Source organism: Gymnoscopelus microlampas, assembly GCF_963454915.1.
Source record: "Gymnoscopelus microlampas genome assembly, chromosome: 19".
NCBI lineage: Eukaryota > Metazoa > Chordata > Actinopteri > Myctophiformes > Myctophidae > Gymnoscopelus > Gymnoscopelus microlampas.
In genome coordinates, this window is record NC_139956.1 from 4,226,794 (window position 1) to 4,254,293 (window position 27,500).

Consider the following 27,500-nt stretch of genomic DNA (forward strand, 5'->3'; position numbering starts at 1 on the left):
ATATATATCCATGAATTCAAGTCTCCATGGTGTGACTAATCCATAAAAAAAATATATTAAATTGGGTGAACTATCCCTTTAGCAATATAAGAGAGAGGGGCAAGAGAGAGGGACAGAGAGGGGCGAGAGAGAGGGGCGAGAGAGAGGGAGAGAGAGGGCCGAGAGAGACGGAGAGAGAGACGGGGAGAGAGAGAGAGAGAGAAATGTTTATTTAAAAACGAATTGCAACCACCCATATACCCACCCACTACTACTATTTGAAGACAAGAGAAAACACCATCATTTCAAGTAATTGAATATGAACTCATCATCGTTGTTCATTGACGTATAAACATCTGTAATCAATCCATACTCTGGCTTTTATCAATGAAATATAAACAGGAAGTGCTTCCTGCCTTGCCCTCTAGTCTGTGTTTTTGTTTTGCTCCGCTACTGTAAATGGACACTTTCTAATATTAGATCCACCAGCTGCCAACCAATCAGATGTTCTGTATACGAGTGGTTCTCAAGCTTTTTTTTTTATTTCAAAGAGCCCCCTTAAAGGAGTAGTTCACCCAAAAAAATACTTATTCTCTATTAATTGTTTTTGTCGCATTCCTAAGCAAATAATTTGATGAGGAGACTCCGCCTGGTCATCAAATTATTGGCTTAGGAATGCAACAAAAACAAAACAATCTCCATGAATTCAAGGCTTCATGGGGTGGGTAATTGATAGAAAATAAGTATTTTTTTGGGGGGTGAACTACTCCTTTAAGGGTCCATTTGGTTCCCATGTGTACACTCTCAGAGTTACAGACCCGTAAGGGTCCATTTGGAATCCAGTCAAGGAACCCTGACGGGTCTTAAACCACTCTTCACCAAACAATGTAAAAACATTCACCAGAGTATTAAAAAGATCACACAGTCTTATATCGATTAAAATAAACTATGAAAAGCTGTCTCTGCTTCTTCACAGAAAGGACATTTGCTTGAAACGGTGGGGTTGATCAATAGAGATAACAATGTTCACTGCAACACAAATCTGTTCATCCGAGCAGCGGACTAACCCACCACCTTCCCCACAGACAAACTATACAATCCTCTTCTGCACAGCTGGTTCTCAGCTGGTTCATTTCAAGGACCTCCATAACTCTCATCCTCACACCTCTCAACCCTAACGCAAAAGCCTAAAACCACTGCTATACATGCACATAAAACCTAACACCATATAAACAACACTATTTACACCATTTAGCTTACAGATAAAGGTAATGTTTTAAATAACTGGCAAACCTCTCTCGCAAACGAGAGAGAGTCTATCCCAACTTTGTAAAACTTCCCGTGGATGTTACTATTTCTGACAGAAAATGCATAATTCTTATGGTTTTGTAAGATAGTTTTCCCTGAGTTGCAATGCCAGACAGCTCTGTTTACACATTTCTTTATTCCCATGTAGTTGTACATATATATTGTTTTGTTTTGATTGTTTTGTTCTATTTTTACTTTGGCCATGTAGGAAACAAAGTTTTATGCACACCTGATGGGCTCAGATACGCGTGCGTAGGCAGGGATCAAACGCATAGAATAAAATAAAATGACCCGCACACCGTCTGCACAACAGGGACAGCTTTATTTAAGCAACGTTTCGATCAATAGACCTTCTTCAGGAATCTACGTTAGCAATGTAAACGTATGTTTTCTCATGACAATGAAGCCCCATTGAATTGAACTCTGACAGACAGAGAATCAGAGAGAGAATCAGAGAGAGAGAGAGAGAGAGAGAGAGAGAGAGGTAAACACAGACAGCTGTTTCCAGTGTGTTTAGTTTAGAAAGCAGACGACCTCTCAACATGAATTTATAGTCCTGCAAGGACCTTGTTCGACCTTGTATCACACACACACACACACACGCACACACGCACACACGCACGGCTGCTAATCCAGTTGAAGGACTTTCTGATCCATTAGCGTAAAAGAGATGACATTGATTACAAAAGCCTTGATGACAATGCATCAAGGCCATGCATGTTTATGTAATCTGGGTGTGCGCGTGCATGTGCATGTGCACGTGCATGTGTGTCACCACATGCATTTGAGTGTATTGCTCTGTGATACATTATTATGGTAAATCTGCTTAACCTGTACAAAGTACAGGTTTCACACTCACACTCACACACACACACACACACACACACACACACACACACGCGCGCGCGCGCGCGCAAACACAAACACTCTCTCTCAATTCAATTTAATGGGGGTTTATTGGCATGAGAAAGCATACGTTTACAATCAAAGGTGAAACAAAACAATAAAAACAATGCATGTACAATTAAATGGGAATAAAGACATGTAAACAGAGCTATGTTACATTACAAGTTACAGAAAACTATCTTACAAAACCATAAGAATGATGCATTTGCTGTCAGAAACAGTTATACATCCACATAGGAAAGGTTAGCTTGGGATAAACTGTTGTAACAAATTGAGGGCAGTATTTCAATGTTTTGCATTCACTTTGTATTTAAACCTTTGGGACAAATAGCAGCACATTTTCTCTCTCTCTCTCTTTCTCTCTCTCCTCAACAAAAGGAGACTTGAGGGTAGCAGAGAGTGCTTGTCAGATGACAGGAAGTACCACGAGGGCCGACAGCAAAACAATAAAATAATGTCGGCTCAGCAGTTTGTCTGAAGCAGCAGGAGACTGGTTCAGAGTCACAAACAGGACAAGGCATCAGGTAGACAAGTAGTCCAGGTCATTACCCAGATAGCAAAATATGGGTGAATCAACGTTGAAAAATAGGCGGCCATAACGGTTGAATCAACGTTCGATCTCAACGTTGAAACTGTACTGAAATCGCAACCCTAATCTTTGTTGATTCAACGTTTGTGTTTCAACCACTAACTAACACTATATCAACGTTGATTCAACCATCATCCAAATGGTATTCTGCACGCTGATTTTATGTTGAATCAACGTTATGAATCAATATTGATTCAACCATCATCTAAATGGTATTCTGCATGCTGATTTTAGTTGATTTTATGTTGAATCAACGTTATGAATCAATATTGATTCAACCATCATCTAAATGGTAATCTGCATGCACATTTTAGTTGATTTAATGTTGAATCAACATTAGGAATCAACATTGATTCAACCATCATCTAAATGGTAATCTGCATGCACATTTTAGTTGATTTTATGTTGAATCAACATCAGGAATCGAACACTGATTTAATTTATAAATTGATTATACTGAATCATGTTAGGAATCAATATTGATCCTGATCATCCAACAACCTAATGGTAATCTGCATGTACATTTTAAATTATGTGTATGCTGATATACTGTAAGGCTACATCTTGTTCAAAATTACCTTACATTTCCCAAAATGTGAAAATATAAAAATAAAGACAGACAATATGATTTGAATCTTCACATTTATTGAACCAAGGCATTTAGACCTGCTTTGAACTGCTTTAAGCATTGTTTTTATGATTTAACAGATGAAATATATAACATATAGAAGATTGTAGATCTGCTATTTATGAAAGAAATCGTGAAAATGTCTGCAAGCATTTGGATATTTTGTAAGTGAATATATGCCACATGAGCACTTTACACCTATATAAAAATGCTATTTGAAAATAATTGATCTGCAAATTTAAATTACAAACCAAACCACCATTATTTACAAGCGATTCCACAAAAACAATACCCAACATGGCTTATAATGACCAAACGTGTACTAACTTTGCAGACTAAACCAACGGTCTGACAAAACACACTGACAAGTGCTCTAGTAATACAAATGGCGTAATTAATAAAGCCTAACGGGCCATCCACACCAAGCACTATATGTACACATTTTTAATTTATTTTATAGAATTTAGAGTAGCCAATGATTGTGAACCTCTTTTCGTCCACAAAGTCATTATGCTAATTAATTCCTCACACATTTCTGTGTTGCTACTGCAATTGTAGCCTAGTAGCCCCTCCATCCTTCTCCTCCTGTTCAACACAACTAAAGACGAACAGTATCTGTGTTGATGATGACAATATGAGTGATTTGCTGGAACTCTGGAAGACATGAGCAACTGCCCACTGAAATGATCATGTCTGCACTGTATTTAAACTAAATAATTCTACAACGATAGGATTGACAAAAGTGATATGCTTAGTGTGGACAGCCCCATTACAGTTTGAAAGAGTACATTATTTCACACATGAACAAGTGAACACTTGTCAATTTCAAAAAAGTGCCTTACTTTTACTTAATGGTATTACATTCAAAGTCTTAATAATTTGCAGCTCTAAAGTACTTAAAATGAATAAAAGTGGCTTCATTTAGAACTCCTATCACTTTACAACATTTTCTCATGCATGAGAAAAATAAAATGCATGCATTTTAGTCTACTGTCACAAAGGAGGGCTGAGGACAACCTGCCTACCAGTTATCCACTATACAATCTTTCTAAAATGACAGGAGGTTTTTAAGACTTTGCAGTTTGGGGGGTAGTTTTTTCCTTTCCCAAGCCAAGCATCACTCTTTGAATAAAGTTCAATATGTTCTTCATATCATTAGGGTACTTCAAATTGAGTGCATACGTCAGGCTAGACAGCAGGCACGGTGCTTGAGGGAGGTTATGGAAATTATCCATCACAATACCTCCTTCAAGGATGATGGCTGTTGACACTGGCTGAAGGTCGACACCATCTGAGGGAGGTGAATCTTCACTGCTCACAGTCAGCAATCCGACCGATACCTCTGACCAGGCGTCTTCACTTTCGCTGTCACAATCCTGTACAGAACCAAACAAAAACAACATTACAACAGGGAAATGTAGACACTTCACACACATCTGCATTGAGAAGTTTTATCAACATTGGTTGGCCTACTGTTTTTGACAGTATATTACTCATGGTAAACAGCACAGTAAAATATGTATCTGAAAACATTTTAGGCTAGAAATAAGCAACTTGGTAACAAACATTCTGCATAGTGGCCATCTCTCTCTCCCTTGAGCAACGTGTGAGTGCAGGCTACAAACACTTACACTGCACACCATGTGAGTGAGATTCCACCGTGCTATAGCCTGAAGGGATTGAACCTTCTGATTGGTTTGCAAGGCCGTTTCAGACTGAAACTTCAAAATAAAATTAACGAAAATGTAATTTCACTGGACCTTTAAGGTGTAACTATGAGAACTTACCAAGACAGTGGTGTAGAAACTGCTGTGGTCATCTCCAAGCAGAAGAAGGAGGCCTCGGAGAACAAGCCTACCCAGCGCGGTCACGTCGGGTTTCTACAAGTGGATAATGAACAAATAAAGTTCAAGATCTGACCATCACAAGTTACAGTACAGTTACAGCATGAAACACCACAATATATGTTTGATGAACAGTTGCAGAGAACAGTTGCTGATTGGAGATGTGATTTAAAAATAGTACAATCCACAGCATTTAGTTATCAACAACGATCAATAGTTAGCAATACTTTAACACTCTGTAATACAGCCGGGAAGCATAAGTACTATTTGGGGTAATAGGTTGTACATAAACTTAGTCATGATAATTACAAATATAAGAAGCATGTTGTAGACTTACCCATCAATTTGCTGCACAATTCCGGATAATTTATCTCTAATGGCACCTTTCTTGGACTTTAAGATAGTGACCAATTGTGGTGTATAGCGATCCAGAGCATCAAAGAAGTCTGTCTCTAGGTGTGTGGTGGCGATCCTGTTAAACTCAGCATAAGCCTACAACACAGCAAACCACAGAACAAAATACAGTGACTAAATACATTTGAAAAAGTGTGTAAATTAGGAAAACATTTGGTTAATTGTCATACAAATAATTATGATCAACAATGTAACCGTTTTGGCATTAAACATTGGACGAATTACATTTCGGTTCCGACTTTTAGGCTTTGTAAACAAAAAAGAAATGACTGACAATGACCGGGGCCAATAATACCATTATGTACTATGGCCAGAACAGGCCAGGCATTTAAAAATGTTGAAAAATAGTGAGAGTAGCCGACCTACATGTTCACAACACATCACTTTGCGAGATGTTGCGAGCTTGTAGATCTGCTATTTTCACTATTCTTCAATAGATAAATGTATACAGATGAACGCTTTTTCTCATAACTGTGATCAGACAATTACCTATATTAAAATTGGCTTACAGGAGATCCCCCATGCCACGCTCATGTCACCATGAGTCAGCCATAACAGGGCAGGGGTCTTCAACAGGGGGTCTGGGACTCCTAGGGGGTCTTCAGAGTTGCTACAGGGGGTCGGCCAAATCTCTGTGATAAGATCCTTGTTTCTTTATACAAACCACTTGAACAATAGCATCCCTATTCTACGGACAACTTTAGCCGAAAATGGCCGATCTACAAGCTCGCAGCGCGAGGCGTTGCGAGCTTGTAGATCGTCTATTTTCGGCAAAGAGGGGAAAAAGAGCAGACCAAGTACAGAGTGAAAGTTTACTAAGTATTGACGGTTTAAGTCGTTAAATGTCTGACAATACACATTAACATGAATCCAACATCTATGAAAAGCTTTAATCTGCAACACAATTTTATGTAATATATAGTGGGGGTCCCTTCTTCATCTCTTTCTCAGTTAGGGGGTCCTTGGCCTGAAAAGGTTGAAGACCCCTGATATAAGGAGTTCCAAATGCAGCTACGCCCAATTATGGAGTGTCTAACCTCAATGTGTCATCATGGAATCAGCAAACAAATTAGTCAGCTCCATATATACACCTCTTGTGTAATGGTCTCCATCACCTTACATCCTGGGTTCCAAACTGCATACAGCACCAGACATTCCTCTAAAGCATATTTTCATATGTCGCCCTGATAGTTCAATTGGACAGTTAATTCCCAACTAAACTTATGTTGCTCTGTTATTCGTGGGTAAAAAGGTGCTAACCTGTTCCCGGATGTCCTTGTAGACAGATGAAGATGGGCACAGTGCGTGTTGGCAGGAAGGTAGCTGAGGGGATTCTGGTCAGGGCCCAGGCTGACTCAAACTGCATGTGTTGTGCACCTATACAAACACAGAGGAGTGATTTTACACCAATGTCACATGGTCAGAATACAAGTTTTATCTGAACACCAAGTGCTCAGTCACAGGCTGACCCGGTCAGAGAATGCTTTTCATGTCAGCTGATAGAAAACCACCCAGATATCATTATGTGAAACCCCAAAGTTGTGCCGAGGGTAACCGCCTTGGGGTCTAAGCGCTCTGCCCTTCAGCATCTCTATGACCAGAGGACAGTGAAGAAAGCAGGAAAGAATCCAAGAGACCCAACTCATAACCTCAGCACCTGCTAAGAAACATAGTTACAGTTCATTATTGTTTATTTAACCATTATGTTAAATGAAACCCCCACCTGAAGTGTGCAGTTCTTCCTCTTGAGGAATCCCACAAATCAAATTCTCCACACCAGGTGGAGAGATTAGGAGATCGAAGGATTGGGTCTACACAGAAGAGAACATAACATTATATAAACAATTGTAAAATGAGAAAATTAAAATAAAATCACTTATGAGTCTACTTATAAGAGTGTATGCAAGCAGTAGGGTATTGTAGATAAGCTCTTTGATAAACACACCATTGTGTGACAACAGTTTGAGAAAAAAGGAGTGGACCAAGTAGAACCCTGTGGACTCCTGTCTACAAAGTATATATTGTAGGGTCTAGGTGGTTAAACATAAACTTGTAGTGCATTGCAGAGTATCAGTCAAATAGAGTATCATTCAAATAGGCAAAACTGCAATAGCAAAATAATGTATTACCATGCCAGGATTGTCTACAAGCCTAGGGAACTATACGCCAATATTTCCAGTAGGCCTTTAGTTCCATTGCTGCGAATCCACTTGCCTCCATGTAGAGATGTTTGATTCATGTAGTCCTCAACCTGGGATACTGGACACCTATTGACCTTCATCCATTCAACCATTTCAATAAGTTTTTCAGGAGGCACATCAGATTCTGTTGAATGATAAGTACAGATTCATTATAGCTGATTTCAAGTATTTGAGGTTCTGGCCTACTTGGAGTGTGTGAAAAGTCGCCAATCGGTCCAGCGGTGCCTGAGACTAGTTTTTAGAAGATGATGGACAGAAGAGTCATGGGACCGCAAATATAGTCCCTTGCATCTGTCCAATCTAGCCTGGTGGGGATAATTAACATTGGTTATTAGTATTACCTGGTGTACTAGGGACGGTCTGTTCCTCTGGTTCTTGGTGGTGTGGTCGTTTCAGCCTTCTCATGCGCTTCCTGGTGTTCCTCAATCGCTCCTCCAGGAAGTCTGTAGCAGGCTTTTTTCCCCGGCCAGGTGTGTACCAAGCTGCCTGTAAAAGAGACAATTAGGTTCAGCTTAAATTTGCCTGGCGTAAACCATGAAGATGGTTACATGGGATTTTAAGGAGCAATCCAAAAATGTGCGTGTGACTGTGCACTAGGAAAAACTTTGAGCACATTTCTTTTAGGTGTGTGTGTGTGTATGGAGTGTTCTCCTTTTTGTGTTGATTGATTGATGACTTACATAGCCACTGCCAACTGTAGTACCATCCAAATTAAGGCAAGGGCTTTCTTGGTGACGGCCTGTTAAATAGATGGTAGAAGTTTGTCAAAGAACGATGAAATGAGACAGTAATCATTGTTACAAATATATGACGATTCAAATCCCTGAATTGAACACTGAATGGTTATGCGCTTTTTAAGTGCATTCGATTCTGTGTCATTTTTAGATTTGACCTAAAAAGCATTATTTTACACTTTGGCTACTCAAAAACAGCAGATATACAAGCTCATAGCGTGGCACCGAGTGCTGCGCTACGAGCTTGTAGATCTGTTATTTTAGAAAAATCTTGAAAATGTGTGCAAATCTTTGAATTTTTAACGAACATTTGTAACTCAAATTTTTGTTTCTGGGGGTCCCTAGAACAAAATATTTTGAGATGAGGGTCTGTGGCCAAATACATACATTTTGGGGTCCTCCAGTCTGAACACAAGTTAAAAACAAATAAATTTAGAAGACATTTTGTAGAATCGGCCTCAGGTCTTAATGGGTTAATTGAAGGTGTGTGATAACCAGTTCTTCTGATGAACTTGGCAAAGTGTTTCACAATGCATACTGATTAATGAACTCATGTTATACAAATGAAATCAGTGGTTCTCAAACATGTTCATGTCAAGGACCCCCTAATTAGTATGTACTTGGCTAAGGACTCAAGATTTACAAAAGTGTTTCAAAAATATTCCACAAATGTTGTTTATACTGTTTTTTAATAGCTGATCTACACCCTCACAACGCATCACCATGCACTGTGAGCTTGTGGATCTGCCATTTTCAAATAGGCAATTTATAGGGTTTAAGTGGTTAAACTGAGTTTCATGCTATATAATCTCATTTAGCTGGGAACCACATGGAAACCCCCCAATGACCCCTGAGGGTCCCTGGAGCCCACTTTGATGATAAACATTACCTGCTTTTGTTAGCTACTGTCTGCAAAACAAAACTTAAGTTAAAAAACGGATTACCAAATTTGTCTGCACACTAAAATCCTCAATGTTAATGTATTCTCCTTAAGGATACATTGGTACCATTTGTACTCTCTGTCTCTTAATTCAATTATTTTACTTTTTACTGTAGGTTAAAAACAAGATTCATATATAAAATAATAATTACAGTCAAAACAAATGTGGCCTCACCAAAGGGATATGTGGCCAATATTAGCTCTCTTTTAAGAGCTAATGTTACAACTAACAAGTTGAATCATATTTTAACGTTTTAGGATGCCTGGTCGCATTGTAACATCATACATTTATATTAAATGGTGCAAACACATTGCTTTCTATGTAAACGCGGTTGATAAACCGTTAGTCCTGAAACATGATCATATCATGACGTTTTCTACATTTACAACCCATACATAAACGTTCAGATTTCAAATATAAAGCACTTAGCCCAGGGCCAAGGATGTTACAATTTGAATCGGGAGGGTCTAAGTATCCGTACCTCCTGTATTGTTCAATAAAAGTAATTTTAATCCGATCGGTGGCCATTTTCTCCGAGTTTTCTGTATGCTTTAAACTACGCGACCGTCGGTTGGGAGGTGTATTACATTATACACATGCATTACAACTATGAGAAAATGGCCACCGATCGGATTAAAATATCTTTTATTCAACAATACGGAAGATGCGGGTACTTAGACACACCCGATTAAAATTGTAACATTCGTGGCCGTGGGGTAAGCACTTTATAGTTGAAGTATAAATATTTATGTTGATGTACGGGTTGAAAGTGCAAAAAACAGGTTGAAATTCCGGCTATGAGGCTCGTGAAAGGACGAGCGTCGTGTGAACCATGGCTAAAACTCAGTCGTGCACGGTTACATGAACGTGTTAGTTCATGTAACCGTGTACGACCGTGTTTGGATAACATTTTAATTCCATAAACTAATTAAACTTACCTGTTATCTAGTACAGTAAACACGAAAGCACCCCGGTTTGAAAAAGAAATCTCTCAGCCAACAGCCGTTTCCTCTGCCTTCCGGTGTGATTTCAAAACTAACAAGCTCCGCCTTCAGTGTTGCCATATCCGCTTATTATAAGCGACTTTGGGCTTCTTTTTCTGTGAAGTTTTTTGGGCTTGCTTCCTTACTGTCGTTTAAACCAGTGGTGGTTCTCAAACATTTTCATGTCAAGGACCCCCAGATTAATATGTAGGCTATTATCCAATCAACGGACCCCCATCTGAACACGTTATGCCAGGGGGGACCCCCAATACAAGATTCGTATTAAAATGTTTCAAAAATATTCCTAATTTTTCACATTTTCTTCCAGATAAGAGTTTTGTTTTAAAATAGCAGATCTACAAGCTCACAGCGCGTCGCATCGCAACCCGTTGTGAGCTTGTAGATTGGCTATTTTCAATTAGTCATAGTTGCTTCTTTTGGGCTAATTTCCATAGACCTGGTTGCTTATTTCTATCGCAAAATCTGGCAACACTGTCCGCCTTGTGCATGAAGGATGTCTGCGGTTCTCAACCTGTGGGTCGAGACCCTGACAATTTAAGTAATAATTTCAATACCTTAGAAAATAAATGAAAACAAATCAAAGAAAAAGACTGTAATACAAGTAATCAACAAACTATACTATAAACTGGTCAAACATTGGCCAAATTGTCAAATAATATAAGAAAGAGAGAAAAAAAGAAAATAGCCGATCTGCAATAAGAAGTTATAGATTTTTGAAATAGTTCAAAGTTTAGCTTTTCTCACATTTTTCTAAAATATTTTGTTTTAATTAAAAAACATGTTTTCAGACTCAGAAGAGGACGCTGAATTGAATGGGCTAGGTTTTGATTTTGTATGACCCTTAAAAAGTGGCTTAAACAAGCGTTAAAGTTTCATAAACTTGAAGCTTTTTTCACAAACATATTATTATTATCATTATTTTATTTTGACCCTTCAACCCTCTTATTTAGATGATTTAGAGTTGAATGGTAGGTTAAACAATAGTCTAGAATTGTTTAATAAGAAGTTAAAGATTTTTGAAATAGTTCAAAGTCTAGCTTTTCTCACATTTTTTTAAAATATTTTATTTTTAAATTAAAAAAAACTTTTTCAGACTTAGAAAAGGACGCTGAATCGAATGGGATAGGTCTCGATTTTCTATGACCTTGGGAAATACAAAAGCTCACCAAAAAGATTGGACGTTGACTTTTGAATAAAAAACAGATTTTGTTGAGCACAAAATCTGGAACTAATCGCTCCAGATATTTTTTAAAAATCTAAAACTTCTCTCCATCCATATTGAGAGTAAGCCAGATTTTTTGGCACCAGCCTTGATTTTTTTAGACACTGATAAAGCTCAAAGTTCAGCGAAAAGACTGCAAAGGTCAACCCTCGTTACATTTTTAGAAATTGTATTTTTCTTCGATACTCTGGCTTTAGACTAATGTGATGACGCTGATTCCAAATATGTAAGTTATATTTTTCTCGGAAAACAGGAAGTGCCTCAAAAGGCCACTTTCTGGTTGGTTTTAGGGTGTTCCAGGCCCGTGATAACCCCGATATATTTTTTTTCCAAATCTACATGTAAAATAATGCTAAAATTTGAAATCATCAAACCCTCATATCAAATCATGATTTAATTATCCCTTAATTGGCTATGGTTACGGCTTCGCTATCTCGCTCAATATCTCGAATACGATAAGGACTTAGGGTCCACTTTTTGGATATGTTGTAGAGCTGGCTGAGACGCACGTGTGGATGTCTTGTTTGTCCCAGTACGGCACATTTTTTTTTCTGACTTTGTCCTTTGGTATGGTCTTAAGGTTTAAGACTCTATGTGCCTTCCGATAGTGTAGGAGGTCAACTTAGGAGTGTCGTACCGGGACAAACAAGACATCCACGTGTGCGTCTTGGCAAGCTGTACAACATATCCGAAAGGCGGATTCGAAAAACGTATCGTATCGAGATATATTGCTTTATTGCGCATATAATAACTTGACATTGGACCCTAGCCAATTAAGGAGAACGGTAAGGCCGTGTGTTAGGGGAGTTATATGTTCGCGTTCGGGGCGACGCGCTGACCCAGAATTTGGTGTCCAATTTAGTTTTTACTCCTTTCAAACAGTTTTTCACTATTGTCTCGGCCCCTAGGGTGCGCCGAAACAATCGGACAATGGATTATCGATCAGCTCTTCAGTCATTTTGGGACATAAACAAGAAGATGAAGGATACAATTAATAATGATGATAATAACTGATAATGATGATGATGTTCAAGTTTCTGTAATGATTTTTTTCCCATGATGCATTGCAAAATACAGTTAAACATTGTAAAATGACAGAACAGTAAATTACTGTACATTTTTACTGTAGAAATTACAGAAATTTGTTACAGTGTATACTTTGCACAGTATTGTACCATATTACAATTAATACAGATCCCTATAATGATCCCCCTCATTATATGAATATAGGTCAAATATAGTGATAAAATATAGGTTACGTACCTTGTGTTTTCATGTGAGAAGTGACAAAAAGAAGGTATCAGAATGATTCACAAGTGGGAAAATGAATAAAGCAACCTCTGGGTTAAAAATAACCCAGGCAGGCAATTGAAGCCCTAATAACCCCTTTGACCCATCAGTTTACAGTACCCAAATAACCCATAATTATGACCCAGCCAAATCAACCCAGCAATGTGTTTATAGAAATAACCCAGCATTTTTAAGAGTGTACTAAACACAGTGCAATTAAATGTTACTGATTCTGGGCAAGTAAACAAAGATGTCTTTACTTAATAACAATAAGTAAATTGTATTTTTTAGTACACGTTACTTGATTAAACCTAGTATTGTAACAAATGAGTAAAGCTAACTTATTTATTTAAGTATAGATAGCTATTGGATTTTACAGTGTAGATTCAACATTGAATCAATGTTGGTATTTCAATAATTAAATGGGAGGAGGGGGGAGGGGGAGGAGGGGGTTGCCCCCCCTCCCCCCAACAAGAAAAAAAGAAAAGAAAACGGCAAACTGCATGGATAAAACGTTGAATCAATGTTGTCATTTCAATCATTAAATGGGGGGAGGGGGGGTGTGAGGAGGGGTGTGCCTCCCCCCCTCCCCCCATCAAGAAAAAAGAAAAGAAAAAGGCAAACAGCATAGATTCAATGCTGATTCAATGTTGGCATTTCAATCATTGAATTTGCACCATAGATTCAACGCTGATTCAATGTTGGCATTTCAATCATTGAATTTGCACCATAGATAAAACGCTGATTCAATGTTGGCATTTCAATCATTGAATTTGCACCATAGATTAAACGCTGATTCAATGTTGGCATTTCAATCATTGAATTTGCACCATAGATAAAACGCTGATTCAATGTTGGCATCACAATCATTGAATTTGCACCATAGATTAAACGCTGATTCAATGTTGGCATTTCAATCATTGAATTTTGCACTGCAATACAACAGTGATTCAATGTTGAAAAACCATCAGTCTTCAATCGTAACCAAAAATCAACCCTAACCACTATAATTCAACGTTGAATAACCATATTTTGCTATCTGGGTACTGTACTGAAGTCATATACTTTGCAACTGTTTCCATTAAAGAATTGTTTTTAATATAATCTGTGGCTGCATGGTTTATTTTTTCACAATATCCATTCCACATTAAAGTGTTTTTGCCAGCTTCTCTAAATGTAATTTAAACAAAAGGTTTTTGATTGTCTGCCCCTTAACGCTCACGCCAAATATGACGCAGGCACTGACAATGTATTTATTTATGGATTTTAATTTCAATAAATACAGATTCCGGCAACATTGTTGTTACGTTTCAAAATATAAAGTACTATAAAGTACTAGGTCACTGCAGCATTACTTTGAGTGGTACTAGGCCCTATTCATAGCAGCCATATTGTCACTTCCTTCAGGTAACACAGGTGTTACCAATGATACTAATGAAGGCTCTGTTCCATTTAGTTTAGCACAGCGGTTCTCACACTTTTTAATTTCCACAACCACCATAACTCTGAGAGTGTACTCTCAGAGTTACACACCCATAAGAGGCTATTTGAAACCCCCCTCAAGGAACCATGAGGGCCCCTGACCACACTTTGAGACCCTCTGGTGTAGCAGTGTTTCCAGTGAGCCAACATGCGCTGTTTGACCAGAATGGAACAGAGCCTTCATTAGTATCATTGGCAACACCTGTGAAATTCTTCACAATATGGCTGCTGTGCATAGAGTCACTTCCGTGTTTACTGTTTTGAAAGGAATTCTGGGAATCGGGGTTCTAACAGGCAACGTGTAACCGTAAAGACTACTGAAATGGATGTTACATAGAATGACACTAACCTCTAAACTGAAAATAGCACAATGTGTCTTATTGTGGGCTTGTAGATGTGACATTTTTGGTGAATGTCCTTCCCAGAATAGGGATGTCAGGGTTCAAGTTGTTAAACATAAGACAACTAACAGATAAGTTAACTTTTCACTGAATTCACAAATGCAACTTTAAATTCACAAATAGCCCAAATTCCCCTCTAGTGAGGTGGAGCATTAAAAGGTGTAGTTGTCCCTCGTAGTCGAAAGTCAAAACAACCCAGAGAATTATCTCCTTTCTGTATGTGTTTATATTTGGCCGTACGGCAAGAGGTTTCTCCATAAACCAAGTATGGGCTAAAACGGAGCATCTAAATATTTTCATGTCAATGGCCAAGTGGCGGTCCTCCGCCACTTGGCCATTGACATGAAAATGCTGGTCGTTGTGCGGATAATCTAAACAGTAACTTTAAACTGCGAAGTAATATAGTTTTCAAATACTTGTAAGGGCGTAAAAAGTGTAATATTTGCATGTGAGGTGTAGTGGAGTAGAAATGTAAAGTATTGAAAATTGGACCTACTCAAGCAAAGTGCAAAAGTATCTCAACATTGCACTTTAAAGTGCAGTTCTTGTCTTGAGCAAAAGTTACTTTTCAGCACAGCTCATGCCAGCGGTGGAAAAAGTACTCATGCAAGTAAAAGTATCAATAGTGCATTATAAAAAATACTCTGTTACAAGTAAAAGTCAGGAATTCAAAATGTACTTGAGTAAAAGTACAAAGGTATTGGTATCAAAATGTACTACCAAAGTAGAAAGTGCTTGTCGTATATTAGCCCTTATTTGCTATATTTTATATACCAGTATGCAAGTAAAAATAGATAGAAGTTATTTCGCTAAAGTCAGAATAATAATGTGTTGTTGACTCAGAGCCAGCCTGGCTGGCACCTGCTAATCAAGGACACTCTGCATAGCTGTGAAGTACAGTCATTTACATGCCTTTGTCTTATCCTCCTGATCACACTTTGAGCAGGATAGAGGAAGCAAATAGGGAGACAGTACCATTTGCCAATGTTCAAAGAGACAATGTTTGATCTTCGACTGATCAAAGGGCTGATCTCGTCACCTACAGGGTGACCCCACACCCAACCCGGTTGTTTGTCATGTGAACATACAGAGCATAAAAAGGTGAATGTAATCTCACACGCCGTTAGGCTGTGTGGGACAGGGGCTCTGCCCCTGGTTCTCATGCTATGCTGTTTGCTGTTTGTGGCTGAATAAATGAATGAGTGGAAACCTTGGTCAAGACGTCTCTTCTCCTCCACTTCTTATTACAACTAACCAGCCTGCTAACTCGCAGTTAAGCTTCATCTGACACGACATGCTCATTATGCAGAATGTCCCATTTCACAAGTTTTCAAATGTGTAAAATGTCTACAAATCTTTTGAAAGATCGGCTATTTTCAAATGGCCAAAAGGTTATATAGGGCTGAATTGGTTAATGTATGTTTTGTAGTAATAATCAAAATCTACAAAGTAACTAGTAACTAAAGTTTACGAATAAATGTAGTGTAGTAAAAGTACAATATTTGTCTCTGAGATGTAGTGGAGTAGAAGTAAAATTACTGAAAACTGGAATTGCTCCAGTAAAGTAAAACACACCTTTTAAAAAAGTACAGTACTTGAGTAAATGTACTTAGTTACTTTACACCGCTGGCACATGCAGAGATTTAGTGAGAATGTTTATTTAATAATTCTCTGAAATGCACTGACTTCCTGGAGGTGGATAACCTTTTGTTCTGCTTCTTATCTAGTCGTAGCAGAAATGGTTCAATTAAAGGACACATAATCTGGCACTCTGCATTATGTTAAAATAAGAGTTAAATAGCTGTATATATTGTGATATCAGTGTTTGTTTATAGTGACAGGGTTCTTCTCCCTGTCTCTCCAGCTCTTTAGTAAACAGAAAATACATGTTCAAGTGGGTTGCCAATCGTATCCAATCAGGAGAGAGCTGCAGGATAAACAAGTTAAATTAGAAGTGATGAAGCATAACAAGCAGACAGTATTGGAACTGAAACACTGTAAATAGAGCACCGAAGTCTGACGTAATTTACACATCCTACCTGGGTCGCCGCCCTTTTTCCCCCATTCTGAATTCCCATAGACGTGTTGAATATCGTGTCAGATAAGAACTGTGTTCCAAACATAAACAAATGATCTCAGCGGTTTGACTATTATGGATATGAACCATCAACTGACTGGATATGAGTGACTGACTATCATAAACGATACAGAGCCTCCTCCCTGACAATATCTCTATATACAGATGTGTCACTTCAAAACTTCACACGTTACTGTTCTTTCCCTGAAAGTGCCCTGAAAATGCATTTTTTCCTCCCTGTTCTGCCCTTAAAATTGCACTGTTTTGCCCCTGAAAAGAAGTTGTCACTACACACCCCCGTTTTTCCCTTCAACAGACATCCATATACATGAGAACAAAAGAATGTGTGTTGAAGAAGGTGTCAGACTCATTATGAGGCGAAAGGTGATTTGAAGAGGTCCTTGACCAGTTGCTCAAATTAATTAGCATCATAAAAGCAGTGATCATCAAAATAATTCAGCATTTTAAATGCCCTTCTTTGTCCCTCTTATTGCCCTGGGAATCCCCTGAAAATGTACTGTCTTGGCGATGGCAGGACATTTGAAGTTTTGAAATGGCACATCTGTATAATATAAACGATACAGAGCCACCTCCCTGACAATATCGCAGAGACAGTTTGTTTATTTTTGGACCACAATTCTTATAGCCTATGAGACGATTCTAAGATGACCCAATGTTATTCTCCATAGAGAAACTACTTCTACGACCCAGGGGATGAACGAGTGACGTCAGTACTTCTGTACTCTATTGAAGCTGATTAATGGGTTCTCTCTCTTGTGTGTGTCATGTGTGTTCTGTTAGTTCTCTAGTTGTAGCATGAGATAGTTCTTTTACAGGACAAATCATTTGGCACTCAGCATTAGTTTTTTTTTTTGGTGTTTGTCTCTCGTTCATCACTCCTCTTTCTTCCCTCCTTCAGTTTTGTTTAAATGTTTGTATCTCTGTCTGTCTGTCTCTTTTTCTCTCTCTGTCTCTCTCTCTCTCTCTCTCACTCTTTCCATCTCTGTCTGCTGTCTGTCTCTCTCTCTGTTTCTCTTTCTTTGTCTGTATACAAATTACGAATAATCATTTAATGCAATTATCGATTCATAATAAATGTGTATTTTGGGCATAGGTTAAAAGTTTCCAGATCTACAATCTCACAATCTACATGCAACACATTGTGACCTTGTAGATCTGCTATTTTCACAATTGTTCATGTAAGTATAAAATAATGCTTAAGTGGTTGAGGAGAATGTTGAAAGTAGGGTTGGGTAATCGAAATTCTGTTCCAAGAAGCCAAATCCAAATTGTCGAGTAAACATACAAATGCAGGAATGGGAATTGATACGATCCTAATCATTTCAGGGTTGTCATGAACTGACTCAAATCATGACAAAAGTGGGAGACGACACAGGATTTAATGAAAATGTATTTATTTGTAACTAATAAGAACATAACTTATACTTAAATAATAGAATGTAGTGTGAATAGTCAGTGGTATCAGTAGTGTACTGCATGTATGGATGTGTGAAAATGTAGTGTACAGTATGTGCAAGTGCAGAAACAAGCGTAAAACTGAACTCAAGGAAACAAACACTGTTTTCTGTGTAAAAGAGAGAGGCAACATGGCTTTGACCAGCCTGGTTAAATACTCCAGAGGATGATTGGAGTCAGGTGTGCCTCGTCCTCTAGGCACACCCCTGCAGGCTGGTCCCCTCCTCCTACACATGAACAGAGAGCACCATTAGAAACACAGCAACACTACACACAAATAGGATGGGTCATCACAGGGTTCAGTAGGTTTCCTATGAATAAAGCTTTAACTGCTACTGCTATCCACTGTGTTGTCATGGAATAGGCCTAAACGTATGAGAGTTTAGTGGATTACTCATTACAGCTCTTTAAGATGACAGTTATTGATGTCAAATGATTTTACAGGGACAGTTAGGTTAATTCAAACATCAACATTTTTTCTGGAAGACTACTTGACAAAATATGGTGTCGCTGCACTGCAAGCAACAGTTCCACCATATACAGTAGACATATGGCACAGATCAACATTGTCTGCACACTAAAAAAATCAAGGGTAATGATTGATTAGGCTATTCAAATAAATAAATATAAATAGCCTATGCTTACATCAAAGCCTATATTATGTGCACTTTCTGGGGTTTTAGCTGGTATAGTTTAAAATGAAAAAGAATCCGCAGAGCAGCTTTGCTCCAATATTTTAAGTAAAATAATGGAGCAAAGCTGATTCTTTTTCATTTCAAACTGTTTTGTGTACAGCACCAGCGACCAACTGGATGTACGCAACTTTCACTTTAGAACTTTAGCTGGTATACACAGGTATTCTTAATGGATAGTATATGGCAAGTCCAGAGAGGCTCGATCTGTCCCATTGAGCTCCTCAGATCACTTTTAATCAGCTTCAGTTTGGGACATGAACGCTCTCTCTGGGATTGTTACAGTAAGCTATGAATTAAAAAAAAAAAAGAGACACCATTGCAGACTTCCCTGAAACCTGCAGCAATGCCGTTGTTCTCAACAATCATCATCTTAAATCTTGGACAGCTAGTTCTCACCGTTGGAATGCGTTTTAAGCACCTATGGACAACGTTGCATTGGAAATGCAAATGCACATTATGTTTGTAAATATACACCAAACGGTTTGGTGTAACGTTTGGAACCTCACTCTCCACGATCTGAGATGAGGTTTCCGCTGCGTCGAGCCCCAGCAGAGGTGGCGCCCGGCAAAAGGGCGTGGAGGTCGCGCCCTTTTGCTGGGTTTGGTGACTAGCGGAGGTCACACCTTTTGGTTCAAAATATGCTCATCATTGACTTACATTGTATGCTGAAACATCTCTCAAAGTCACTCTTTTAGCACATAAACAAACACAAACAAAGTTGATTCAGACAATATAGAAAGAACATCACCAACCCAGTACTGTTTTTTTTTTTTATAAAAAATGTTAACGTCCTGTTGATTTTGTTATTTTTATTAAGAAAACCCGGACTGGATCCACGTATCCGGATCCGGATCTTGAAATGGTAAAATCAGCAGGAAGTTGACATTTTTATGAATAAATAAAAAACAGCAGTGGGTTTGGTGATGTTCTATATTGTCTGAATGCACTTTGTTTGTGTTTGTTTACATGCTAAAAGAGTGACTTTTAGAGCTGTTTTACCGTACAATGTAAGTCAATGAGGAGCATATTTTGAAAGTATTTTTCAATGTCACTTTCACCGTGCGACATGTTGGATGACACTTGTTGCTCAAAGCATAAATTGTCTTTTACAATTGTTTATAAATTGTGTGTAGGAACATTGAGCCATGGGAATCACACAGGTGAATGAATATCCTGATTCATTATTATTCATTTGGAGCTGCTGATGTATTTCACACATTAAGGTTTTGTTTGATGGGAATAGTTTTTTGTTTCGTTTTGTTTAGTGTTTCGTTTTTTGGTTTGTTTGTTTTTTCAATTGTTTTTGCATCTATTGTTAATTATATTTCCATTGTGACCACAGATATGCTCTAGGAGTGTGAAAAACATATTTTTCACTTCATGTGGTCTTTGAGCCAGTGGTTCTCAACGTTCTGGGGACCCCCCAGGGTTCCTTGAGAAGTAACTCAGAGTGTACAATCCTAACTCTGAGAGTGTGTACAAAATGGAACCAAATGGACCCCGTAAGGGTCCAAATGGAGGTCCGTAGCAGCCTGGTAAACATCCCGGTCGCGTGAATTCACATTCTCATGTGTCTTATGCAGACCGGTCTGGCCCCAAGCACTGGGTGGGGGTTTTGCAAAGAACCTTTTGAAAGGAAAAGTTGTGCTGGACGCCACGGATGCACCATGGTGCTCATGGGTGGCAACCCTCACACCGGAAGTTCGATTAATTACATTGCAGTGGATGGCACCGGCTGAACCAGCTCATGAACAAACATTATTTCTGAACGATTGCAACCTTTGTCATATAATCGGTCAGGAATATAAAAGACATATCACAGGTTGTTTTCTAATCACTTGCTTTTAGATGTGTACAGTACATCATTTTATTGAGGCGCCTAAACAGCGGCAGGTATCGTTTCTGTCTTGGAGGTATCGCGAGATTTAGCTGCCAGACAGGAAATGGTGGACAGTCTCGCGATACTTTGGCCGTTCAGAAACATACTTTGTGCTCTTTAGATACCTCTATAAAATCATACAGTGTACACATCGAAAAGCAACACAGCAGAAAACAATGTGTGATATGTCTTCTTTTATTGCCAGATCTGCTTATCTGCTTTATTGCCAGATCTGTCGCATCGCAACGCGTTGTGAGCTTGTAGATCTGCTATTTTCAAATAGCTGATGTATATGTTAAAGTGCTCCATGTCGCTTCTTTTGGGCTGGTTTTCCTAGACCTGGTTGCTTGTTTCTCTTACAGAATCTGGCAACACTGCCTGAGGGCGCTCTTCCAATTTTTGGTTTCTTCAAAACGGCCACCCAGCCCTTGGGCCCAGACCGGTCTACAGAATACACGTGAAAATGTGAATTCATGCGACCGGGACGTTTTACCATAGGCTAGGTCCGTAGCCTAATCCATCACCAAATCAAACTGGGACCCCACAGCTCCTGTGCCCAGGCCTTGATGGCCTCTGAGTGGCGTTGAAGCAGCATTTCTCCGTAACTCCTTTTCTCAATATATGGTCCCGGGACCCCCAGGGGGTCCAAATGGGACCTTACAGGTCTGCAACTCCAAGAGTGTGCAAATGGAACCAAATGGACCCTTTACAGGTCTGTAACTCGGCGTGTACACTCTCAGAGTTAAATTAACACAGTGTAGATTGGAGTCCAGCGATTGGGAAAAAATGGCATCAAAAGGGGATGCGTGACCTAGTGCATATCAAACTTGGGGGTCCTTGAAATGAAAACAAACCGAGAATCACTGTTGTTGGAGGCCGTTCCAAGCCCCCTGTAGCACTTCCGATGCGTATGCCACACCAGGCAGGACGTAGTTCTCATGCACAAAGAGCGACTGCTCCGTGAAGTACTCCAGCGCTTGGTACACGGCGTCCGGAGTGTTCGCGTTCACCCATTCCACGAACAGAGGCTTGTTCGCCTTGAGCCAGATGACGAGCCAGACGATCTGTTTGGAGACGAACCTGGCGGCCATCCTGGTCTTCACCAAACCCTGTTCGGCGAGCGGGCGAAGGACGCGCGCGCATTCCGCGCAGAAGTACGGGACGTTCGTCCGCGACCACGCGAACACCTGCTTGGAGTAGACCGTCGCGGCGCTCAAGAGCTGCATGGACAGGGCCAGGAACCTGGCCGTGTCGGAGGCCTTGAAGGAGCCGTGGGACCGGATGTCGCGAGCGATAAAAGCGGCGGCAGCCAGCGCTAGCAGGGCGACGAGCAGTCCGGTCCAGGGGAATCCCTGACCGTTCCCTTTCCCCAGCTGAGTTCGCCGCTTGAGCCTGTTGAACTTTGTAGGGTCCCGGTAGTCTCTGTGGTTTCTCATCGTCTCCTGGTTGGTTCGTTCTGAAGCTTCTCGAATGAATCGAATGAATTTCTCACGTAACGTTGGTGCTCCAAGGCTTAAGTAGATGGTTCAACAATGGACCGTATGTTAAACCAAGTTATGACCAAATATGGATTATTTTATGCCACAAAAATACGAGATGACAGTGATGTCATCGGTATGACATCAGTCTTGCTCAATTATGGGGAGAGAGAGAGAGAGAGAGAGAGAGAGAGAGAGAGAGAGAGAGAGAGAGAGAGAGAGAGATGCAGTATATCAGCGATTTCTCTTGATGGTTTTGTAGACGCATTGTGAGATTGTAGATTGTCTATTTTCACCACTTTTGTGTGACACTCTTGTACGAGGAAGTAAAGCATTCATTTATCATTTAGAAAAACATTGAAATATGAAGATGCAAGGTTTCTGCCTGACAGCAACAATGTGTTACATGACATTAAAACATCATCATCAATTCATACAATGTGAGATTTTTGTCAAATCAAACAATCAATGTCTCTTCCTCTCTGCAGTGTCTTCAAGAAGGCCAGCCCCAACTCCAAGGTATGTAACCCTAACCCCTCTGTCTGTCTGTCTGTCTGTCTATCTGTCTGTCTGTCTGTCTGTCTGTCTGTCTGTCTGTCTGTCTGTCTGTCTGTCTGTCTGTCTGTCTGTCTGTCTGTCTGTCTGTCTGTCTGTCTGTCTGTCTGTCTGTCTGTCTGTCTGTCTGTCTGTGTGTGTGTGTGTGTGTGTGTGTGTGTGTGTGTGTGTGTGGCAATATCAACCCTGTGGTTCCTGTCTCCTTCCTTTTAGTGGTGGAAAGTAAATAAGAACATTTACTCAAGTAGATGCGTTATACTCCACTGCAACTCAGAGGCAAATATTGTCCTTTTTACTCCACCACAACTATTTAATAACAAGTTACAACTTTGCAGATTTTGGTGACTAAAGTTACTTATTTTGATACCAACACAAGTTGAATACAGGACGTTTACTTGTGACGGAGTATTTCTACATTGTGGAATTGCTTCTTTTACTTGAGTAAAAATAAAAACCTAAGTACTTCTTCCACCCTGTCCCTGTCGATCTTGATCCCTCCTGTCGATCTCTCCTGTCGATCTCGATCCCTCCTGTCGATCTCTCCTGTCGATCTTGATCCCTCCTGTCGATCTCTCCTGTCGATCTCGATCCCTCCTGTCGATCTCTCCTGTCGATCTTGATCTCTCCTGTTGATCTCTCCTGTCGATCTTGATCTCTCCTGTTAATCTCTCATGTTGATCTATCCTGTTGATCACTCCTGTCTGTCAGTGTTGATCACTCCTGTCTGTCAGGAACGGAAGGTGTTGTAGGACCCAAGCGCAGGAACTCAGACAAACGCAGGAGATGAGGATCACAAACTTAAGTTTACTTATAAAGACACATGTTACCAATGATAACTTACAGAAACACTCTGGTAATTAATACAATAAACTGAACTCATAACAAGACACTGGCAACATAACAGAGGACCTGACACACATCTTATGACCCAGCACTGAACATGGAGCTTTTCACCCAACCAGGCTCAGCTGGTCCTCACAGGTGACAGCACTCAGGCCAATCAGAGTCTTGGCCTCAGGTAGAACATACTGTAGAAGGGAGAGTAAGTGATTGGCTGAGGGGGAATAGGAGGAAGGGGCAGAGGCACACTCAGTGGTTAAACAGTCACATCATGGACACAACAGGGGCCGTGATCGTGACACCGTCGATCACTCCTGTCGATCACTCCCGTCGATCACTCCCGTTGATCACTCCTTTTGATCACTCCTGTCGTTCTCTCCTGTCGTTCTCTCCTGTTGATCACTCCTGTTGTTTTTTGTGTTTCTTCTCCTTCCGTTCGTGTTCTGTTGATTAAAATCACATTAACCATTCCATCCCTATTGTTTGTCTTGTGGCGCAAATAGCTGATGTACATAAGCTCACAACGTGTCATATAGACCGTGTGACCCACTGTAAGCTTGTAGATCTGCAATTTTAGAAACTTTTGAATTGACCTATAATTACATGCCCAAAGGTTTGGCCAACATTCTCTGAAATAACCCATGCCTAAAATGCTTAAAGGTTGTACAAACCTCTTTATTTAAACAGATAATAAAAGTAACATGTTTCATCCACTGAGCATCTAAAAAAGGCCTGCAATCTAAGTACTGACACCCCCCCCCCACACACACACACACACACACACACACACACACACACACAAAAGAGCATACATTTGTCAGACCGTCAATTGATAGATCGGGCCGTACATGTATTTTTGTTTATCTTGGCAATCCTTAAGTTGACGGCTGCCATTGGCCATGTGTTTTCATTGGGTGAGATACATTTTACCCCAAATATATTCTTGTAAGGCAGCCGTTGTGTTACATTGTTGCAGACTACATCATTGCTGCCTTGATGTGACAGGGAAATAGATAACCTTGTGTCCGGGGACCCCCAGGTTTCCTTGGGGGGTTTCCAGGGGGTCTCCAGCTAAATTAGTTAATATACTGTAGCATCAAAATCAGTTTAACCACGTTAACCCTATATACATCAGCTATTTGAAAATAGCAGACCTACAAGCTGACAAAGTGTCACGGTATGACGCATTGTGAGCTTGTAGATCTGCTATTTCTTTTTTTAATACATCTTGGATTTCTTTTTGAAAAATCTGGAATATTTCTGAAACATTTTAACAACACAAATCTTGCATGGGGGTCCCTGGCACAAAATACATATACACACACACACGTACACGCACACGCACACACACACACACACACACACACACACACACACACACACACACACACACACACACACACACACACACACACACACACACACACACACACACACACAGCAGACACAAATGCAAAACTATAATAACGTTGCTGTGACTTCGCCATAAGTGTTGTAACAGTGCGCCATCTAGTGGATGAATGTTGTCTCTGTTATTGTTCCTTTATACTCATACACTGGTGTTGTGTGTAAAATAGCTAATATACAAGCTCATATAATGTGTCGCAGCATGACGCATTGTGAGCTTGTAGATGTGTTAGTAGTTTAGTATAAATCAGACCTACAGTCATTTCCTCTCATTCCTTTGACTGCTTTCTTTATCTCTATAAGTTCTGAAGCTTCATTTAGACTCAGTCTGAGTCGTGTGATGGTGTGGTGGTACTTGTTAAAAATCAGATCTACAAGTCAACACCATCATATGGAGTATAAATGAGCCTTTACCTTAGTATTGCTTAACTGTACTTTACTGTATAGATGTCTCTGTCTCTCCTTCAACTACACCTCTGTCACGCCTCAGTTTTTGTTAATTTCTCTCTTTCTCTCTTTCTCTCTTTATCTCTCTGTCTTTCTCTCTGTCTCTTTCTCTCTCTGTTTCTTCTCTCTGTTTCTGTTTTTTTATTTCTCTCTTTCTCTCTCTTTTTCTCTCTCTCTCTCTTTTCTCTCTCTCCATCATGGAGGTGGTAGATGATGCTCAGTGTAACGTTGGTCCACCAGCAAGGGTTTTCTACAAGAAGGGTGTGCACAGGCTGGGGGTTAGTCAGCGTGTGTGTGTGTGTGTGTGTGTGTGTGTGTGTGTGTGTGTGTGTGTGTGTGTGTGTGTGTGTGTGTGTGTGTGTGTGTGTGCGCGCGCGCGCGTGCGTGCGTGCGCAATTTCGAGGTATTTTTAATTCACATTTTACTTCTTCTCCATTACATCACAGGCAAAAATTGTACTTTTTTTTCCACTACAATTATTATTTGACAGCTATTAGTTACTCGTTACTTTGCAGATTGATTCAAAACATAAGTTAAGTGATAAATAATGATTCTATAATAGGTTAAACATAAACTCATTAAAATGTGCCCCAACATTACCAGCTGCAACAAAGTGGTGAACACATTGATGCATTAGTGCATTAATACAACATTAAAGTAATGAACACATTAATGCAATACTAATTACTATCCAATAATATGATTGTGAAATGGACCATTCAGCATAATACGTTTGGTACTACTGAAGATATGAGGATGACGATACGTATCTCTTTTTACTTTTACTCAAGTCAATTTCTGAATAGAGGACTTGCAGTATTTCTACATTGTGGTATTTCTACTTTTACTGAAGTATAAAAGTGTTTGTTGTATACTGTCTGTGTTGTTGACAGTTGACGGTCTATCTGGGGAAGAGGGACTTTGTCGACCATTTAGATCACGTCGATCCTGTTGGTGAGTGCAACACACACACACACACACACACACACACACACACACACGCACGCACACACGCACACACACACACACACACACACACACACACACACACACACACACACACACACACACACGCACACACGCACCCACGCGCGCGCGCACACACACACACACACACACACACACACACACACACACACACACACACACACACACACACGTGGATTCACAGTGATAGACATTGTGAATCCATCCATGAATTATATCTGCTTCATAAAAGCTGCAATCTACAACTACTGTAATGAAGACATTGTTATTTTAACCAACTAGAGGCTCAGGTCGCTACGCGACCCTCACGCATAAGATGCACCGCCGATCCACGGGGCCCCTTGGGCCCTTTCTGTTGTGTCTGACATCAGTGCACGTTGAACATCAAATCTCCATATATATGTGCATTTAGTTTATGTTGTCCGTTTATGTGTTTAACATCAGTGCATGTTGATCTCCATATATCTACATGTGCGTGCGTGCAGATGGAGTGCTGCTGGTGGATCCAGATTATCTCAAAGACAGAAAAGGTAAGAATACTGTCTGTCTGTCTGTCTGTCTGTCTGTCTGTCTGTCTGTCTGTCTGTCTGTCTGTCTGTCTGTCTGTCTGTCTGTCAGTCATTCCATTCATTGTATAATGAATAATCCTTCACAACGCATCACACGCAAAAAAAAAGTTTAAATATGGTATAAACAATTTTTGTCTATTCTTTTTA

General features: G+C 39.8%; 3 protein-coding genes and 1 long non-coding RNA gene across 10 annotated transcripts in view; 2 read left to right on the forward strand and 2 right to left on the reverse strand.

The window, feature by feature from the left end:
- Positions 1-27,500, forward strand: part of LOC311034844 (vitelline membrane outer layer protein 1 homolog) — a 286,803-nt gene that overhangs the window by 182,159 nt on the left and 77,144 nt on the right. The gene's annotated exons all lie outside the window — the stretch shown is intronic.
- Positions 1-27,500, forward strand: part of LOC311035209 (arrestin red cell-like) — a 38,288-nt gene that overhangs the window by 2,814 nt on the left and 7,974 nt on the right. For all 5 annotated transcript variants that reach the window (XR_014599673.1, XM_084043286.1, XM_084043287.1 and 2 more), the window contains exons 2-4: positions 23,037-23,067; positions 26,691-26,751; positions 27,270-27,314. Coding sequence is in view for 4 of the 5 variants with exons in the window: in XM_084043286.1 (XP_083899412.1) it covers positions 23,037-23,067; positions 26,691-26,751; positions 27,270-27,314 (137 nt within the window). In the remaining variant the exon portion in view is untranslated. The remainder of the gene's footprint in view (positions 1-23,036; positions 23,068-26,690; positions 26,752-27,269; positions 27,315-27,500) is intronic.
- Positions 3,411-7,930, reverse strand: LOC311035557 (uncharacterized protein). Of its 3 annotated transcripts, none has more exons than XR_014599740.1 (7): positions 7,798-7,930; positions 7,392-7,479; positions 6,929-7,045; positions 6,158-6,298; positions 5,592-5,746; positions 5,198-5,290; positions 3,411-4,786 (listed from the first exon to the last, which is right to left on the reverse strand). XR_014599740.1 is itself a non-coding variant. In XM_084043834.1 (7 exons), exons 1-5 carry the CDS (start codon positions 7,886-7,888, stop codon positions 5,736-5,738), a joined length of 345 nt encoding a protein of 114 aa, XP_083899960.1. In that variant the 5' UTR covers positions 7,889-7,919; the 3' UTR covers positions 3,411-4,786; positions 5,198-5,290; positions 5,592-5,735. The 3 variants fall into 3 exon arrangements, 2 of the variants coding, with proteins under 2 accessions (XP_083899960.1, XP_083899959.1); XM_084043834.1 differs by having other exon boundaries at positions 6,178-6,300; positions 7,883-7,919; XM_084043833.1 differs by having other exon boundaries at positions 6,158-6,300; positions 7,883-7,919.
- Positions 7,931-10,599, reverse strand: LOC311035558. Its single transcript, XR_014599741.1, has 4 exons — positions 10,483-10,599; positions 8,550-8,608; positions 8,211-8,355; positions 7,931-7,993 (listed from the first exon to the last, which is right to left on the reverse strand). It is a non-coding gene; the product is annotated as an uncharacterized lncRNA (long non-coding RNA).

Bases quoted from the DNA above. Each gene is read 5' to 3' on its own strand.
- LOC311035557 (XM_084043833.1), bottom strand. The intron at 7,046-7,391 runs GTGGGGGTTTCA...GTGTTTGTATAG, and splicing joins GGAAGAACTGCACACTTCAG to GTGCACAACACATGCAGTTT. The intron at 6,301-6,928 runs GTTAGCACCTTT...ATCTTATCACAG, and splicing joins ACAAGGACATCCGGGAACAG to AGATTTGGCCGACCCCCTGT.